A 19,285-nucleotide genomic window follows, 5' to 3' on the forward strand; every position below is an offset into this window, starting at 1 on the left:
CTCTTCCTCCTGCTGTGTCCCTCACCCGGCTCCCTGCTTCCTGATGGGGTTTGCACTTCTCTGCTTTGAATGATTCTCTCTCTGCCCAGGGCACCCAGCTGATCTTCACTGCTGCCAAGGAGCTGAGCCAGCTTTCCAAACTCAAGGTACTCTGGATACGTGGGGTCCTTCTGCAGCCAGGTGGGAGGGGCAGGGGTTGCCTGGAGGGGGAAATCTGAGCTCTGAAGACTGAAGAGGAGAAGGAGAGGGGCATGCAGCTGTGGGCTGACAAGTGGGGGACTTTCGTGACAGCCACAAGCTATCCTGATGTTGTTGCTTTCTCTGGGGCTCCAGGACCACATGGTTCGAGAGGAAACACGGAATCTGACTCCAAAGCAGTGTGCCATCCTTGACCTCGCCCTGGACACCATCAAGGTGGAGAACCCCCTCCTCCAGACTGTCTTCCTACCCTACCCTCTTGGTCCTGGCATTCCACTCTGCCAGATTAGGGTTCCCTTGGGCTCTTGCCACCCCACATCCAGGAGAGAGTGGTTTTTGTGTCTGCATCTTTCTCTGTTACATCCACATTCCTCTTGGGAGCAACCAAAATGGTACCTTCTGTGTGGCCTCAGGTGAATCACTAAAGACCTAGAACATTTGTTCTTGGCTTCTGAGGACACTTTAGTTCACTTAGTAACTTCATTGTCATTCTGGAATACTTCCCACTGGGAATTAATCTTCCAGATCCAATATCCCAGATCAGGCTAACCTCTTCATTTATGTTTAAAATCATTTGGGTTTCAAAGGGTATTTTTTTCCCCGACTATGCATTCATTTATTCAACCAGACAACATGTGTCCAGGCACTATACACTAGGAAGGATGCAGAGAGAATCAGATATGGTTCCTGCATCAGGATACTTATAATCTGGTATAATTTGGTAGTAACCAGACTATCATCTGGTATAAGGAGGTAATAAAGCAGGTACACGTGGGCTGTGATTCAGGGCACTGGGGAGAGAGGTATGTCATGGGTATCAAGTGCTCTAAGGGTTCCCAAGGGTAAAGCACCACTTCTGACTGAAAAGCTTCTGCCTAAAAAGCTTCTATCCCATTCTGGGCCTGTCCATGTGGATTCATCCATCAGACATCACATCCAGAAGCCTGGCCACCCCTTACCACTCCTGCCAGATGCTCACATAAGACTCTGCACCTGAGAGACTGTGACGCTGGCTCTGTGATCCTGATCTTGCTTATTGAATGACTCCCTGTCCTCTTCTGGCATCTTTGCCGGCCTCTGCTTGGGTGTCCTTTCTCTGAGGACATTGTTGGGGAGCTGTCTCTCTGAAGGGGGATGGCGCAGTGGCGGTTATTCTTTTTCAGCAATACTTTCACGCCGGAGGCAACGGGCTGAAGAAGACCTTCCTGGAAAAGAGCCCAGACCTGCAGTCCCTGCGCTATGCCCTGTCCCTGTACACGCAGACCACGGACACTCTCATCAAGACCTTCGTGCGCTCACAGACTGCCCAGGGTAAGGCCCAAGGGTTTCGGGTCCCCGCGCCCCGCCCTGAGCTGTCTCTGCCCCTAGGGAGTCAGCCTCCTGTGGCCCTCAGGGATGCTCCAGGTACTTCTTCAGAAAGCCCTTCACACACAGACATCAGGATTTTCTTGATGGACCCCAGTCCTTACCCCTACCTACCCCAGACTCATACCAGATAGGAATCCCAGAGATCTGGGAGATGTGCCTGAGCTTTCATTTCCCAACGTCATCTGGCCAGTGCATGTGTGTTGAGCTCAAGGAGTATACCCTGTTTGATAGGGAAAATGTGTGAGAAAGCCTTGAGAATGAGTGGTTAAGATACTCACGAAGTCTTATAGCTTTGGGAGCCAAAGATTCCCAGATTCTCCAGTGTGGATGAGAAGATGACTAAGGGGATGATCCGTGGGAGCACTTGAAAGGAGAGTACGGATCACGGGGCTGTACAGACCTAAGGCTCCAGCCTTGTGGGTGATGCTAGTGCACGGGGCACCCAGGCAGCTGGTTCTCTCCCCACGATTTCCAGTTCTCAGGACCCCTCCCTGTCTCCAGGGAGGCCCATCCATAACAAAACATATCTGCACAAACACGGCTCAGACTGAAATTCAGACCGTGACCCTGAGGAGGTCGTCCTGGGAAGGACCTTCAAGGTGCAATCATTAATTACTCCTTCCAGGGAAACCTAGGCATGCTGCCTGGAGGAGTGAACCTGGCAGGGGGCTGGGCGTGGGAAGGCTTAAGTCTTACTGAGCTGTGAACTGACCCGGATGGGAAGTGGAAGGGGATCTAAGTAGTTAGGATGGGGTTGATGGAAAGTGAAGAAATGCAGGGGGACCTGCAGTACTGTTTCATTTTCCATGTGTGTTCTTGATTTTAAGTCCAGAGTGAGAAGAAAGAGCAAAAGAAGTTATGAGCCTTGCTCAGCAAGACAGGGGGATCTTTCACAGAGTTGAGTGTGTGTAAAGGCCCATAACATCAGAGAGGCTAGGAGTTAATCTAAAAGGCTTTTCAGAGACACTGAGCTTTGAGCTATGTATAAAGATGAGGTGAGGCTGGAGTGGGCACCCAGGAAGTAAGACCAGGCAAGGGTGGTGACCACAGGGAGCCTGCAGTCGTGTGTGTGTGTTCCACCCACTGCTTTGTTATTTGGAGTCTAGGAAATTAGGGCCTACAGCTTTCTCTGTTGTGTCCCGCCGGTCTCAGAAACTTCTGTATGTTCTACTGCCTTGTCTGTGATGTGCAAACTGTTAAGTATAGTTTGGCGCAGTCACCGGCCCCAGTTCTTAGACTTCTCTCTCCACCCTGCTCCATCTCTGTGCTCCCTTGGAATAAGTGTAGCGCTGCTCTGGATGCCTGTGAACTTCTTGGGCTCTAACTGATTCTTCTCTCTCTGTCCTGCCGCTGCGACCTCTTGACTTGCCTGTGCTCACTAGTGCACGATGGGAAAGGTATTAGGTTTACTGCCAATGAGGACATTCAGCCGGAAAAGGGTACGTTATACACCTGCAGATGTGAATCGAACACGGGCTAACACTGTCCCCTGTGAACTAGAATGAGCTGCTTAAGGTGGGGCTGAGGGAACCAGATGTCAAAGGTCAGAAGTTCTATCCCAAGTCTCAGAGATGGGCAGTTTATTTGTACAGTCCAAGACGGGGTTAACAATAGTTGTCTTCAGAATTCCCCCACTGCTCCATCTGAGGACAAAAAAAAAAATTTATCTGGGGTGTAGGGTACCGAGGTTTTCCCCAAATAGAGTGAGGCCTCTACTGAGGGGGCCTGCAGACTGCCAGGGGCACTGGGGAGCTGGTGTGGAGAGGCCCAGGTTTGAGTGGGAAGGAGTCGCCGTGTGCAGCCCATAGGTGGGAAGGTGCTGCTTTGGGCTAGACGGGACCCGCATTGTTCTGCTGAGAAACCGCGGGGTGGACACAATATTCAGAGCAAAGTATAGGATGGCGGCACTGTCCTTTCCCAACATCTTTCAATGAAAAATTCTTCAGCCCAGGAGATAAGAGAAGTCTGGAGAACCTGAGAGATTCCAGTTGTAGTTTTGGAAGAAGTTTCACCTAAAATGTGGTCACCCTGACTTGTATTTTAATACACAGCCTCATTCATTCTTCATCTCCTTTCTTTTTCTTTCCCCGTGGCTCACATCTCCATAGCTTCTGTGGGTGACTGCTTCTTGCTTTAGGGTGTAGAATAGTAGCCTCCCAGCTCTTGGTTTTACCTGGAGTAACTGGGCGTAAAGTCTTCCAGTTCTCCAGTAGGGAACCATCTGTCCCTCTGCCCGGCAGGCTCCGGTGTGGATGATCCTGTGGGAGAAGTCTCTATTCAGGTGGACTTGTTTACACATCCTGGAACTGGGGAGCACAAGGTCACGGTGAAAGGTGAGTGGCATGGATGCACAGGCTTGAGGCCTTTTCTTGCCCAGTGGCCCCATCAGTCAGGCAGGGACTGCCTATTCCGACCCTTCAGCTTAGCCCTCCTCCAAGGGGAATCCCAGCTGGGGGCTCAAGAACTGGGAATGCGTGATGGGTTGCCTCACAGGTTTCCATGTTTGTGTAGTGGTGGCTGCCAATGACCTCAAGTGGCAGACAGCAGGTATGTTCCGGCCCTTTGTGGAAGTCACCATGGTTGGCCCTCACCAAAGTGATAAAAAGAGGAAGTTCACAACCAAGTCAAAAAGTAACAACTGGGCTCCCAAGTACAACGAGACGTTTCACTTGTAAGTTGTGGTTGGGGGATCTGAAGGACTGTGGGATGGGGGTGATCTGTGGAGTAAGAATTAAGAGAGGAGAGAAGGGATGGGCTGCATGGTGGCTGGGGTGAATTCATTGAGGGCGCCCTCATCTCTGGTCTCCTGTCTTCCATCTGCCCTGTGCTCACAGCCTCCTGGGAAATGAAGAGGGGCCTGAAGCCTATGAGTTGCAAATATGCGTGAAGGACTACTGCTTTGCACGGGAGGACCGTGTGCTGGGGCTGGCCGTGATGCCTCTGAGGGATGTGGCAGCCAAGGGCAGCTGCGCTTGCTGGTGCCCCCTGGGCCGGAAGATCCACATGGACGAGACAGGCGTGACCATTCTCCGGATTCTGTCTCAGAGGAGCAACGATGAGGTGGCCCGGGAGTTTGTGAAGCTCAAATCGGAGTCTCGTTCCACGGAGGAGGGGAGCTGAGCACCCAGGCTGCCGTGCCGACCAGAGGGCACCAGTTCCACAAGTCGGGGATAGTAGGACTGACTACGTGATCACCTTAGATCCTCACAGTCAAGAGGCTGATTCATCCAGTTAGGAACGTTTAAGGAAAAATCTAGGGTGGTGTGAGTGTGGCTTTTCACAGAAAGGGTCTGAATCCCTGACCAGCAGGTCTGTGGTGCTAGGAGCTGGGCTGTGGGGCTTACCACCCAGGGAGATTTTTCACGGAGGGGCAGACATTTCTGAGTGTCAGCCCTTCTTGGTAGAGATCCTGACTCCCACGCCCTTTTCTCCCCCTCTCCATACCGCACCTAATCCAGGTAGATCCATACGTACCAATCATTAGAGGAACACGTTTAGGGGGCCTGGAGCTTGTGCCTAATTAGGTAAGTAATCCATTGAGTCTACAGGTATTGCTGAGCCCTGTAGTCTGAACTGGAGTGTGGCCAGGGCAGGAACACACAGAAGTGAATGCAGACCATCCCTTGAGCAGAACCCAGCAGTGTAGAGTGGCTCAAGTGAGTACAGGGCATTGAGACTGAACAAGATACCTTTCAGCAATGAGCTATGCTCATCCCTTCCCCCAGATTAGCTGTCATGAGTAGAACCAGGTTCACATGGTGCTTCAGAGGCATGCACAGAATTTCTTTGGAACCCAAGCACCAGGGGCCACCTGCCCAGGAGTCTCCCTACCTCACTCCTTTAGGAAGGGGAGTGATGCTTCAGGACATGAGAAGCTCTTAAGTATACATATCTGAGAGCTAGTGGAAGAATCCAGGAGAGAGGGCTTCTTCATAGATAAACCCTGAACAAAGCCAAAAATTGTGGAAATCAGTCTAGAAGGAGTCCTGTTCACCTATGGCCACTGCCTTCTGGTGGTTCTTCCCCTTGCAGACAGAATCTAGCCTTTGTCCTCACTCCCTTTCATCTAGGTCAGCTGCTGTCACCCTCATAAACCGTTAAGCTCTACAGAAGGAACTTAGACTAGGATCCCTTGGTACAGGCTGGATTGGGGGGACGGGGAGCAGCAGGGGAGAGGGGCTCAACACTCCCAGGGAGTCATGCGGACTTCCCAGGCCCTTGATCAGAGATGTGACATGATCCTTCAATATCCTCATAGCAGCCTCTTGGACTTCTTGAGGACTCTGCATTAGCCATTACATGAAACAAGAAACGAAGCATCTTTGCTGTTTTAAATTGTATGTGCCATTGTTACAAGAAATTATTGACTAGTCTGTAATAAATTATCTTGTAGCAGCCTTTGGGATCTGGTGATTCCGGTAAAGCTGTAGAAATGACTTTCTAATATAATGATAGATTTAGGCCAGCGGCTCCTTCCTCCTCTCCGCAGTCCCAAGCGGAGGAGCCTTTCCTAGGGGAAAGGGGGCGTGGCTGGCGGCGGGCTTGGGGCGGAGCGGCGTGGCGGGAGGCGGGGTCTCTGGGCTGGGTCGTGGGGCCCCCGGGCACCTGCGCAGAAAGGTGCGTTAAGATGGCGGTCGTTCCCTGGAGTCGACGGCTGCGGAGCGATGGTGAGAAAGAGGCGCCCGAAGGGGGCGCCCGAGGAGAGGTTATCACCTTCTCCCTCCCAAGACTGAAGAGATTGTACCCGTCATATCGCACTCTGTATATTTCCCAGGAGCTGTCTGTCTTTATACTTCTTGTAAACTGTTCTCCCAATCCTCCCCATCCCCATACTGGAGTATATGGGTTTCCTGGATGCTTCAGAGACCCATCTGCCCAGATACCTAGCAGAGGGGATCTTCCCCCGCAGATTCCTTCCAGAGGGTATCTGTTTGTCTAGTTAATAAAGCAGATATCCCCCAGACCCCCAGTCAAGGTACATTCCTACTAACTCGAGGAGTTTTCTGTCCACTTTTCCAGCATTTTCCAGAGAGTCTCTGAGAAGGAAGCCGTGAATCCTGTGCCATATTTGACTTGAAAGTGGCACGTTTGCTATCATTCCTCTCTCATATGGAGCTGGAAACCTACCCCATAAGGAAAAGTCAAACTCTGGCTGATAGCCTACAAAAGACTTGCATTTTTGAATTAGTAACTAACTTTAAAAAAAAAATTAACATTTAAAAAATGCATATTTCCTGCGGCGGGTGGGGGGGGGGGCGGGGATTGGAAAAGCTGTTAACTCATGTACCCAGAAAATGACAGGTGGTTGGAGCTCAGAAGCAACTAGCAAATTAGTTTTCTACAGTTTATATAGACTCCAAGGACTTCCCTGGTGGTCCAGTGGTTAAGACTTTGATCTCAATGCAGGGGGTTAGAACTAAGATCCTGCATGCCACAAGTAATGGCCCCCAAAAAAGCACTGAGTAGACTCCATTATTCCTTATTTTGTCATACTGGATTTTACTTTGTATACCTGGTGCCTGGGAGACATTTGAGTTTGTAATCCCTTATGTAAGACTTTGGGTAATTTTCTGTACCAATACTCTGAGCTCTTAATGGAAACTAAAATCCAAAGAGGCTGGATATATGTTTAAGTTATCTTTGGTTTCTGTGATACCCTGATTAGGATCAGAGATCATACTAGTAGTTAAAACCCAGGGTGAAATCTGTTTTAAAGTGTTCTTTATAAGAGAATTCGATCAGAAAAACTGCAGATGGCTTCTTGATCAAGATGCATTTGATCTTGAAGAAATCATGTGACAGCTCCTCTCTGGTGGGGTCAGGCTGAGAAACAAGATGCTGTTTCTCTGAACACCTGGTTTTAAAAGGGCCTGACTTTGGTCTGTACTGAAAGTGATGTCTCAAAAGTGCTGTCTTCTTCACTCCAGACCACATAGATGGTAACTGTCCTCTCGGTGGGAAATAACAAGCCTTGTAGTATCGAGTTGGAGGTATTCTGCGGACTGTATCTAATCAAAAGTGGAATAGAAGAAGTACCTTTAAGTGGATTTTTTAAAAAGCAAAATCATTTCTATCAGCATAAGTGTATAATTCACCTGGTCATTGTGAATATTTGGGCTAGTTCCGTGAATGAACCCCCCAACTCCTTTTCTTGAAGCAGCTTGGCTAAGCTAAAGAAGCAGCGTGGAGTCGTGGAGGTGGTATTGAAGTGGAAGTCAGAAAACATGAACAGGAGTCTCCGCTCTGCTACATACTAGTCAGGGGACCTTGACTTTGAACCTTTCAAAGGCTGGTTGCTTGCATCTGTTAAACGGACTACGCATCCCTGCTGTGTTTACCTCAGAGGGATCAAATGGGATTTTTTAAATTGAAATGCACTTTGAAAACTCTACATTTTCTTTAGGTGTATAAGGGATTATCATCATGATTACAGATGATCTTCTGAGCTCTGATAACTTCCAAGGAACTTGTCTTTCTGTGTCCTGGATTCAAAATCAATAAATCTGTGCTGTGTGCATCATATGTACCAGGTACTCATCGAGACATGGAGCCTAGTATTGAACAAAGCAGAGCCCGTATGAATTTAGGGGTGAGTAACCATATTGAGTGCCCGTTAGGTACCCAGTGCAGTGCCACAGCCTGGTGAAGTAGCAGGCAGCATTTAGATGATGAACTTAAGTCTGCAGCTGTAGCGCCGTGGGTCTCCTGTGTCAGACTGACCCTTCCCATCTGTAAAGTAAGGTGCTTGGACAAGGCAAAGTCTTCCCTGGTGGCTCAGTCGGTAAAGAATCTGCCTGCAATGCGGGAGACCCAGGTTCGATCCATGGTTTGGGAAGATCCCCTGGAGAAGGGATTGGCAACCCACTCCAGTATTCTCGCCTGGAGAATTCCATGGACAGAGGAGCCTGGTGGGCTATAGTCCATGGGGTCACAGAGTCGGATGTGACTGAGTGATAACATGGCTTCCCTGTTGACTCAGACAGTAAAGAGTCTGCCTGCAATGCAGAAGACCTGGGTTCGATCCCTGGGTCAGGAAGACTCTTGGAGAAGGGAATGACTACCCACTCCAATATGCTTGCCTGGAGAATTCCGTGGATAGAGGAGCCTGGCAGGCTACAGTCCATGGGGTTGCAAAGAGTCAGACATGGATGAGTGACTTTCACTTCAGCCAAGGTAAAGTCTAAGGTTCTTTTGAGCTAAAATTTGTTTGGAGATTACAATTGCTCAATTTCCCTGCAGTGAGTTTATTGTCCTGCCAGGATGCTAAGACTAACAGAGCCAACCAGTCTTAGAACTGCAGGGACAACAGAGTGCCAGTGTCACTTGAGTTTCAGCAGAATAGTAACAGCAGTGTTGCTCTGTGGGTAATCGAATGCTTAGACTTCTTGGGACACCACGTGGGCATGGAAAGGTGGGAAGCTTCAGATTAGAGGAGAGGAAGGAGACTTGATTGAAGACACTGGAAATTTAATGAGTGGAAGAACAAAGGAGAAGAATATGACATTTATTGTTTTCCTAGTGTATCAGTCAGGAGTCCTTATAGGAAAATAATTGGTGGATTCAAAAGAATTTAATCTAAGAGAGTTTAACCAAAGGATGATTTACAGACATATGATTGTTGTTAACAGAAACTAAAAAGAAATGGTGAAACCCAACAGTGGTGAATCAGTAGCACTCCTGTGCCTCAAGGGTAAGAAAGGGGACTGTTGCTACCAGGGCCCAGTGAGAGCTACATTTTGGGAGCCTGTCCGGCAGGAAGCTACAGCCATCAGTGTTAACAGGCATTGTAAGGACTTAGACAAGGCAGCAGGAAGGTAGAGAAATAAATGCCCTAACCTTTCTCCTCTTGCCCTCTAGTCTCCAGCTGGTACCTTCAATTGACAAAACCCAGACAGAAGCCCGAGGCAAGGTAGTTTGGATAATGTAGTTCATTGAGGTCAGCTTCTCAGAGCAGGGCAGAGGGAGTTGGCTGGGAGGAGGCCCAGCAAACAGAATAACCAGCATACAAGATTATCTAGGGGAGGAAAAGTCACCACTATGGACTCTTTCCAAGGAAGTTACCCCTCTGTTAAAAATCTACTCTTAGGCTTAGTCTCCTTAGCTGTCATTGTCCAATATTTTACTCATTCAGTGGGAATGGCGGTGTATTGCCTTTGTCCTAGAGTGATTGTGAGGATCCTGTGATATGACACATGAAAGTGCCTAGCACATGCTGGAGGCTCAGTGTATTTTAGTTCCTTCCTTAATGCATGTGCCTAAATGGCTCCTTGGCTGAAATGCTTTTCCAGTCAAGGCTTCAAAGGGTTGCTGGAACTGAGTGAATGAAGGGGACAATACCAGGAGGTGAAGTCAGAACTCTGTAGCCCATCGTAATGACTTTGGCTTTTAAACAGGGTAAAGTAGGAAGTCATTGGAAAGTTGTGTAACTTCTGTTATCAGAGTTTCTGTTTTTCACTAGGATATCACTTGTTCATTTAAAAATATTTATTTAGAACATACCACATGCTATGTACTATTTGAGGCACTGGAGATGCATTGATATGTAGTCCCTACCCTCAAGGATATTGTGCTCTTTAAAGGAGACAGATGACTTCAACTTAAAGTGTAATATTAAGATATGAGTAAACATAGAAGCTCATAATAAGGACATCATCCTTGGGGCATCTGAAAGGCTTCCTGAGCAAGATGATGTAAATTCAATGTTTTCCGTAGAACTTAGCCAAGTCTAAACAGAGGGAAATGAAGTTCTAGGAATTTAGAGTGATATGTGCACTTGGCACTTAGGTTAAAAAAAAAAAAGAAAAGTTGGTGATGAGCTGGAAATTGCAGGTAGCTTATATCACTGCATTTTGGCTTTGCGTAGGACAGTGGTTAGACATAAAATAGAGAAGTAGGCAGAGGCCAGATCATGAAGAATTTATCCTGAAGGCAGTGGTGGGTTTTTAAGCAAAAAGAGAAGTCACTATGGCAAGATGAAGAAGACTCAGTTGAAGTGGGGTTTAGGTGGAAGGTGGGAACGAACAAAACCTTTGGAGACTATGAGGCTAATAATGGTGGCCTGAACTTAAGTAGAAGCTTTGGGGATAGTGGTAGCGGACTATTCCAAGTTAACTTTTTATTAATGAGGGAGAATGTACAGAACTTCATGATTAATTGTTAAGTGGGGGAATGAAAGAGCATTGCCAGAGATGACTCGGGTTTCTGGCATGGGCTACTAGGTAAATAATAAAACGAGTAATAGATGTCCAAAGACAGGAGATATAAGAGAAAGCACAAATTTGGGATGTGTGGGAGGTTGAGAATGGAGGTGATAATGTCAGTTTTGTAAATATAGATTTTTCATTGTAAAATGCATGTTATGTTAAATATACCATTTGAAAGTGCACAGTTACATGACACTAAGTATATTCACAGTGTTTCACAACTGTCATTACTGTCTGGTTCCAGAACTTTTTTATAGAATTGTGTTTATTTATTTTGGGCTGCACTGGGTCTTTGTTGCTTCGTGTGTGCTTTCTCTAATTGCAGCGAGCAGGGGCCACTCTTGGTTGTGGTGCGTGGGCTTCTCATTCCCATGGCTTCTCTTGTTGTGGAGCACGGGCTCTAGGCACACGGGCTTCACTGGTTGCGGCACACAGACCACATTTGGGCTTGTGAGTGCTACAGTAAGTGCGGACTCAGTTGTTATGTCGCAGGGGCTTAGTTCCTCCATGCCGTGTGGAATCTTCCTGAACCAGTGATTGAACCTGTGACCCCTGCGTTGGCAGGCAGATTCTTACCCACTGCATCACCAAGGAAATCCCAGAACTTCTTCATCTGCGAAGAAGGAACACCATCCCTATTAAACAGTCACTCCTCAGTACATGTAGATTTTGAGGCAATTGTGTGACATCCAAATACAGATGTGAAATAGATATTTGAATATGCACTACTGAAGCTCAGGATAAAAATTCAGGCTGAAGATACATATTTCTGAAGCATTAGCATACAAGTAAGGGGTTCTCAACCTGGCGCCTGTTGTCTTGAGTGAGAATCTCTGGAATGTCCAAACGCATATATTTCTGCTCTAGAACAGATTGTCTCTTTAGGTGACTAGCCATAACTTCATTCTGAGTAATCTTTTTTGGGCTGTTAGGTGGGTATAGAGAGTATCATTTACAAAGTCAACAATAGGGAGTTAACTAAATTGCCATAATTTACAAGTGTGTGTGTATCCAGTATAATATAGAAAGTGTGAAAATGAAAGTCGCTTAGTCGTGTCTGACTCTTTGCAACCCCATGGACTTCTCCAGGTCAGAATACTGGAGTGGATAGCCATTCCCTTCTCCAGGGGATCTTCCCAACCCAGGGATCGAACCCAAGTCTCCCACATTGCAGGTGGGTTCTTTACCAGCTGAGCCACCAGGGAACCCCAAGAATACTGGGATGGGTAGCCTATCCCTTCTCCAGTGGATCTTCCTGACCCAGAAGTCAAATCAGGGTCTCTGGCATTGCAGGCAGATTCTTTACCAGCTGAGCTACCAGGGAAGCCCAGTATAGTGTAGACTTTCTGATACACAAGCAGTTTTCAAAATATTAGATCTGAACAGCATCAGCATCCCCTGTATTTGTAAGAGAGATGAATTCTTGGGCACCACAGACTTGCTGAATTGGAATCTCTGGTCAAGGGCCAGAGGAGGGGGAGGGGGGCACAGCCACCACGTGATTCTGATGCATATTAAAGTTTGAGAAAAACTGCAGTGGACTGTTCCTGGCCAGCTCTTTCAGTCCAGTAATAAAACAGGAGTTCCTGGTTTTCTCGTTATCTTTTATGTAACAAAATCTTCACGGCAACATTTTGCAATGACTGATGAATTCCTCATGAAAAAGTTCTCTTTGAGTACTCTTGTCCATCTGTGACCTTCTCTGTCATCCTGAATCATAGATAAAAACATTAGTACCTACATGCTATTTCCCCCTTTAGTGTGCAGGAGTTATCTTCAACAACTGTAAAAATTATTTATTTATAGATAACTGTGTCTGTCTATAAATTGTAGACTGTTCAGTGGAAAAGAAAATATTTCTGTGAATACCCTTTCTTTTCTATCTAGTCCTTTGTCTTGGAATCTCCCAGTCTTCTGCTGAGTCATATCCTTGGCCTTGGAGAATATGAAATGAATCTCACTGAAATTGCACCATTCTTTCTTCTCTACCCCTGTCAAGGAATATTCAGCTGCATGGCCATGTCTAGAGATGCAGTGGCTATATTCAAATCCTTGTGTCCCCTGGGATAAATAGCCATAGTCAGGAAGAAATTAGAAGCCACAGACTGATTCTGAAGAGAATTGAACTTTGTCATCAAGGCCAGTCAAGGCTTTCAGTTTCTGCCAATCCAAGGGTTAAGTCAGGCAGTGCAGTATTTTAGTTGTCTCTGTCTTTGTAAGAAGACTGTACACTAATTGAGGGCATGGATGATATTTTTTTGCATTTTTGACCATGTCTTAACTAACATGTACTAGGCACTCAATAATCACTTGCCAAATTTAATTTACTTAATCCAGAAGTTAGAATATAAAGATTTAAATTCTGGCCCTACCTTTAAGCCACTGAAAGTTAACTTACTTGACCTTTGATTTCCTCATCTATAAAACAGAAGTCTTGCCCTGCCTACTTCCCCTGTATAAAAATCTAAAGAGAAAATGTATATGAAGTAGTCTTTAAAAAAATACAGAGATCTGAAAATGTGAACTTACATGATAATTGGATTTGTGTGCTCTCTACCTTAGAGGAACAGTTGGTTCATTCTGATTGAGGAGAGAGAATGACATAGAATGGTGAGCTAGCAGTTGAGAGATACTGGTTTGAATCCTGATCGCCTTTAAATTCTTTGGGTCTTAGTCTTCTTTTATCTCTAATGACAGAGCACAGACCACTTCAGGTTACTGCAGTGGTTCCCAGCTTTGGATATATGTTGGAATCCCCTGATACTGAAAAATACAACTTGCATAGACTTGATTGAGTTGGTCTGGGATGCATGCTGGGTCTTGAGATTTTTTTTTTAACTCCCCTTTATTTTAAATCAGCAGAGCTGTTTATTCAGTTTAAATTTTACACAGGAATCCAGGTTACAAAACATCTATCAGTAGGACTTCTGCAGTCACTTTTTTAGGACTTTAAACTCTGACTACTGGTTCCTTTTTCTGATATCCCATTTTATAACTCCTATGGCTTCATGGAACACTGATAGAAAACCATCGAAAGATCTTTTCCAGTTCCCAAACTAGGTTTTGGCTCTGTGTCTACTCACAAGATCTCTGTCCTTTTTCTTAACACCGGCCTGACTTGGAGGTTAGCTTTCCATTTACTTCCTTTCGATTACCCTGGCTCTTTTGCTCCGAGGCGATGAGTAGTCTAAAATTCAATAGGCAAAAGCACCTCTAGGGTATCTTGTTGTCATACCTTCCCCTGATCCAGTACATCCAGGGTGGGGGCCAGATATCTGTATTTTCTACAAGGATTTTTCAATTGCCTTTGAAACAACTGATCCATGAATGATACTTTTGGGAAAGATTGTCTTAAGAGATTTTGGGTCAAATGTAAAGCAGGAATGAATGATGAAATGCAGGGTCATAGTAGAACACTGGATTTCATCCTGGACTCAGTGCCAGATCTATCAAAGAGGAGCATCTGGGCATTTAAGGCTCTAACCTATACTTCTGAACCAGGCATGTGACCAGAATTCTCAGTAACTGCCACAGATGCCTACTTGACTATCACCTCTTTTTTAAAATCACTTATTAAGTTTTATAGAAAGAACACAGCTGAGCATCATTCTGTTGGACAATCACCTCTTCATTTGGGGTCATATGTATAAGAAGGATGATATAGAATCATGGTCACCAGGGGTCAGGCAAGCGAAGCAAAGTGAAGCCGCTCAGTCGTGTCTGACTCTTTGCGACCCCATGGACTGTAGCCTACCAGGCTCCTCCGTTCATGGAGTTTTCCAGGCAAGAGTACTGGAGTGGGTTGCCGTTTCCTTCTCCAGGGGATTTTCCCGACCCAGGGATCGAACCTGGGTCTCCCGCATTGCGGGCAGACGCTTTACCATCTGAGCCACCAGGCATCAGGCAAGCAGGATTCAAATCTCTATCACTGTGACTCTACCACTCTCTGATTGTATGTCCCTGAGCACGTCTTAACCTTAAACCTCGGATTTTTCCTCTTTTAAAAGGAATAATACCCTCTTGTTAGGCCCAGATTTTAGTAAAAATTAAACAAGATGATCTGCCTAAAGCATGTAGGAAAGTATCCAGCTCACAGTAAATTTTGTCAAATTGTAGGTATTATTCTATCAACAGGGCCTGAGCTAACTGACAAGGAGTTTTTTGTTTTATTCTTAGGTGGTGTTTCTCTGAGATTAAATGTTTAAAACCTTTGAATTCAGGTAAGTGCTTAGCTCATATCTGCTGAGCTGCCCAAAGCTCAGTAATCAGCAGTAGTGTTTGCTTAGTACTCACTGTGCCCCGGTCTACTCAGACAGCCGGGAAACCGGCAACTTGCGCTCTCAGAGCACTCAGAACTGAACCGAAGCGACCAAGAAGCTTCTTGATGCAAGACTCAGACGACTTCCCTCTGACCTGGCTTGAGACTATTTTTGGCTGCAAAGGTGGGAGGAAAAAAAAATTATAGAGTTGAAATTATTATAGAAAGTTTTTGGTTTTAACCACTGATGACATTAATTCACATTTGAGAGGAATGTTTCAGTGTTCTTTTTAGAGGGCAGTGAGAGGGATGGTCTACCTATAGATTTGAGGCATACAGGTAAGTGCTTTAATTTTGAAGGTATTTAAGAGAGAAAGCCAAAGATCTGCTGTGATAACCATGTTGGAAGTGTCTTTCAGTTCAGTTCAGTTCATTCGCTCAGTTGTGTCCGACTCTTTGCGACCCCATGAATCGCAGCACGCCAGGCCTCCCTGTCCATCACCAACTCCCAGAGATTACTCAAACTCATGTCCATCGAGTCGGTGATGCAAAAGCTAAAGATGAAAAAGTGTTTTTCGTATATGAACTTGCAAGGGGAAATAGAAATAGACCAACAGGAACTTTCACTTGGCTAATTGAATTAATTGGGATTATTAACATTCTATAAAATGAATCATGATTTGAATACCCCTTCTGTCAGTAGTTCTTTTTCCATGTGAGTTTAAGGTAGGATGACTGAAAGGGTTTTGTTGAACTTGTTTCTCTTTTTATAGAGGCCTAACTTAGAAACTAATTTCTTCATTACCGGACCATGTACTTTGCATCCTTAGTGTGGTAATTTGTCATATTAGTATCATTTTCTGATATGGCTGATTTGGAGAAAGCTTAGATTTTCTACCAAGGTCTGGAACTAAACTCTTGACATTAATTCCAATGAAATAACTATTGATTGTTGTATGAGAGGATTCTCTCTAACAGAAGAAAAATTTTCTCTTGTAGTTCTTTGTGGACATACATGCTTTTAAAGAATTTGAAAAACAATAAAAGAGCTATAGGATTTCCAAAGAGTGTGTGTGTGTTTGAGGAAGAGAGGGAGTTGTTTTGGGTTTGGTAAAACAAAATCAGTTCCATTTGAACTACACTTGTTGTAATTTTAAAAGCTGAGCTTTGAAGGATGGTGAATGGATTTTAGCTAAATAGAGGAATGTGAGGGTTGTATAAAAGACAATTATCCTGAGATTGAGAAGGGAGAGTTGTTTAATATTTTGCATGAAACCTTATGTAGTTTGAATTCTTTTTAAGCTTATGTATACTCTATGTACATGCAAGAGGTTATATACATTTACCCAAATATTGCCGTTAAAGTCTGCATTTGTGGCTTTCCAAATCCTATGGTGTTTGATTTGACTCTGATTTTCTAACATAGGAAAGTTCACTCTTCTTGGCCTGTTCATAATCTGTTTTTGTCTAGCGATGGCATCAGCACATGTGTGCCTTTACAGACATGCTGTCTGGCTAAGATCTATGCCCATCTTTGTCTTGCTCTGTCTTTATGGGAGCCTGTAGTGTTTACCTAAACACATTTTTAGGCCTGAAGCTGTTTTCGCTTAATGTCCTTTAATGTAGGCTGTTGGCATAGTGCCAAAGCATTGTTCCGTAAAAGCCAGTCTGAGTTCAGGGCAGAACAATGAGATTGAGGAAAGGCTTTGATTGTCTGCCTCAATCCAAGGAAGAACAAATTTTACAGTACGTAAAGAGTCTTAGCTCTTTTAAAAAAGCAAGCAAAAAAACCCAAAGCATATTAAGAAAGTTTTAAAAGCTTAGGACCTCTCCTCAGAAAAAATGCACAGGTATAGACAATTTTAGAAGGTTCACAAAGTTTCTAGAGTTCATCTGTCAAGCCTTGGCATTAAAGAAAAAAAAACTAACTAACTCATACTAAGAAGTGGACAAGGTGTATATCCTTCAAGTAATTCTGCATAAATATTGTATCTCAAGCTTTTAATTTACATTGAACATCATTAAGTTTAGAGTTATACCTGAAGTAAAGATAGTCTATATTCTAGAATTGTGTGCTTTATCTGTCAGATCTTTCTTAGAAGAGAGCCCTGGCCCAAACTGAGAGTTTTAGAAACTGGACTGAATTAAAACAAACAGAAAAAATTCACGTCCCCTGCGTTACAAGGACTCCTAATCATAGGACCACCAGGGAAGTCCATCTTTTCATCTTTAAAACGGAAACTCTGTACCCATTGAGCTCCACTTTCTCCCAATTGCCAGCCCCTGGGATGGCAACCACCACTCTTCTTTCTGTCTCTATGAATGGGACTACTCTAGGTGCCTCATAAAAGTATAATCATACAGTATTTATCTTTCTACAACTGGCTTATTTTACTTAACATAATGTTCCTAAGGTTCATCTATGTAGTAGCATGTCATAATTTCCTTCCTTTTTAAGGCTGAATAATATTTTGTTATATACATGTGTGTGTATGTATGTGTGTTGTTTAACTATTTGTCAATGGATATTTGGGTTGCTTCTGCTCCTTAGCTATTGTGAATAATACTGCCAAAAGCATGAGTATACAAATTTCTCTTTAAATCCTTGCTTTCAGTTCTTTTGGATATATATCCCAAAGTAGAATTGCAGCATTGTATGCTAATTCTGTTTTAATTTTTTTAAGAACCACCATATTGTTCTCCATATCAGCTGCACCATTTTACATTTTCACCAACAGTGCACAAGGATTCTGATTTCTAATTGCATTCTAATTTCTCCACATCTTTGCCAATAGTGTTTTTTTCTTTTTTTAAAAAAATAGTAGCCATCCTAATGAATATGTTGGAGTAGGTTTTGCACACAAAACATAGGAAGACATCCTGAGACTATGGTACATTTTCAGAGCCTTTGAATGCACCAGTGTATGAGGAGGGAGCTGTTAAGGACACAGGGCAGATTCAGATACCAAAACCACCTAAGCTGGGGATAAAGTTGATAGCCTCCTCATGAAAATTAAGGGACCTCTAGGTATATAATCACTATACAAAAATCAGAAGTTTTCTTAATAGCAATTATCAGTTAGAAAATATAATAGAGTCCATTCACATTAGGAACAAAATCTTAAAATGTCTAAGAATAAACTTAAAAAGAAATGCAGAAAACTTAACTGTAAGACTTTATTGATAGACAAAAAGATGGCCTGAATAAATGACAAACTATAGGCATGTTTGTAGATGGAAAAAAATTCTTAAACTATGTACTTTATTTGTATAAATGTGCATAAATGCAAAGTAAAAGTTATGGAAAGAGGAATAGCAAACCGTTAACAGTGATTCTAAAAAGGGGAGTGGGATGTAGTGGTAGATATTATGAAAAGGGACTTTAATGTTTTATTTTGTATACCTCTGTCTTGTGTGAGTTTTTAAAATAAGAATGTACTAATGTATTATTTGTGGGGGGGAAAAGCTTTCTTAAAGAAATGAAAATAACTTGAAATATTTCATGGCCTTTTACTTCTGCATAAAGATGGGGTAATCTAATTCTCACAGTGTGTAGAGCCCCAGTCCCTAGGCTTTTTGGAAGGTATTCAAAGGGAAAGAAAATACAATTCCCATACTTCAAGATTATAGATTGATAAGGAGTTAAGGTTCCCAAGCATCACCGACTCAATGGACATGAGTTTGAGTAAACTCTGGGACTTGGTGATGGACAGGGAGGCCTGGCGTGCTGCATTCCATGGGGTTGCAAAGAGTCAGACATGAATGAGCAACTGAACTGAAGACTCCCAAAGAGTAGAATGGTAGAAGTAAGTACATAAACATCAGTAAATAAACATCACTGGAAAATAAATGATTTTTTCAGATAACAAAATTTATTTTCTGTTCAGCAATGTTTCTGTTCTAACCATTTTAGATGAAACACTTTCTAAAATTGGTTAGATGTTTTCTCACTTTCTTAAATAGAATATTCTAAGCAAATTTTAACCTTTATTTTGATGACTCAGTGTTACATGTTGATACTGTATTATTTCTAGTGCCTTCTGGAGCTATTAAATTGTATGTGGCTTTTATTACTATCGTTTTTAAAATATTTATTTATTTATGGGTGTGCTGTGTCTCTGTTGCTTTGTGGGCTTTTCTCTAGTTGCAGCGAGCAGGGGCCACTCTTGGTTGCGGTGTGTGGGCTTCTCATTGCAGTGGTTTCTCATGTTGAGGAGCACAGGCTTTCGGGTGCGAGGTTTCAGCAGCTGCAGCTCCT

The 19,285-nt window shown here is 44.1% G+C and overlaps 2 protein-coding genes across 3 annotated transcripts in view; both read left to right on the forward strand.

The window, feature by feature from the left end:
• Positions 1–5,962, forward strand: part of UNC13B (unc-13 homolog B) — a 197,173-nt gene extending 191,211 nt beyond the window's left edge. The window contains exons 26-32 of one of the 2 annotated variants that reach the window (XM_065907909.1): positions 90–146; positions 334–414; positions 1,362–1,509; positions 2,949–3,005; positions 3,807–3,899; positions 4,078–4,237; positions 4,401–5,962. In XM_065907909.1, coding sequence (XP_065763981.1) covers positions 90–146; positions 334–414; positions 1,362–1,509; positions 2,949–3,005; positions 3,807–3,899; positions 4,078–4,237; positions 4,401–4,686 — 882 coding nt within the window. In that variant the 3' untranslated portion in view covers positions 4,687–5,962. The remainder of the gene's footprint in view (positions 1–89; positions 147–333; positions 415–1,361; positions 1,510–2,948; positions 3,006–3,806; positions 3,900–4,077; positions 4,238–4,400) is intronic. The other variant, XM_065907910.1, reaches the window with a different exon arrangement.
• A 231-nt stretch (positions 5,963–6,193) lies between these two features.
• LOC136148357 (phospholipid-transporting ATPase FetA-like) overlaps positions 6,194–19,285 on the forward strand; it is a 118,338-nt gene continuing 105,246 nt past the window's right edge. The window contains exon 1 of the mRNA XM_065907865.1: positions 6,194–6,233. Coding sequence (XP_065763937.1) covers positions 6,194–6,233 — 40 coding nt within the window. The remainder of the gene's footprint in view (positions 6,234–19,285) is intronic.

Source organism: Muntiacus reevesi, chromosome 17 (assembly GCF_963930625.1).
Source record: "Muntiacus reevesi chromosome 17, mMunRee1.1, whole genome shotgun sequence".
In the NCBI taxonomy this organism is placed as follows: domain Eukaryota; kingdom Metazoa; phylum Chordata; class Mammalia; order Artiodactyla; family Cervidae; genus Muntiacus; species Muntiacus reevesi.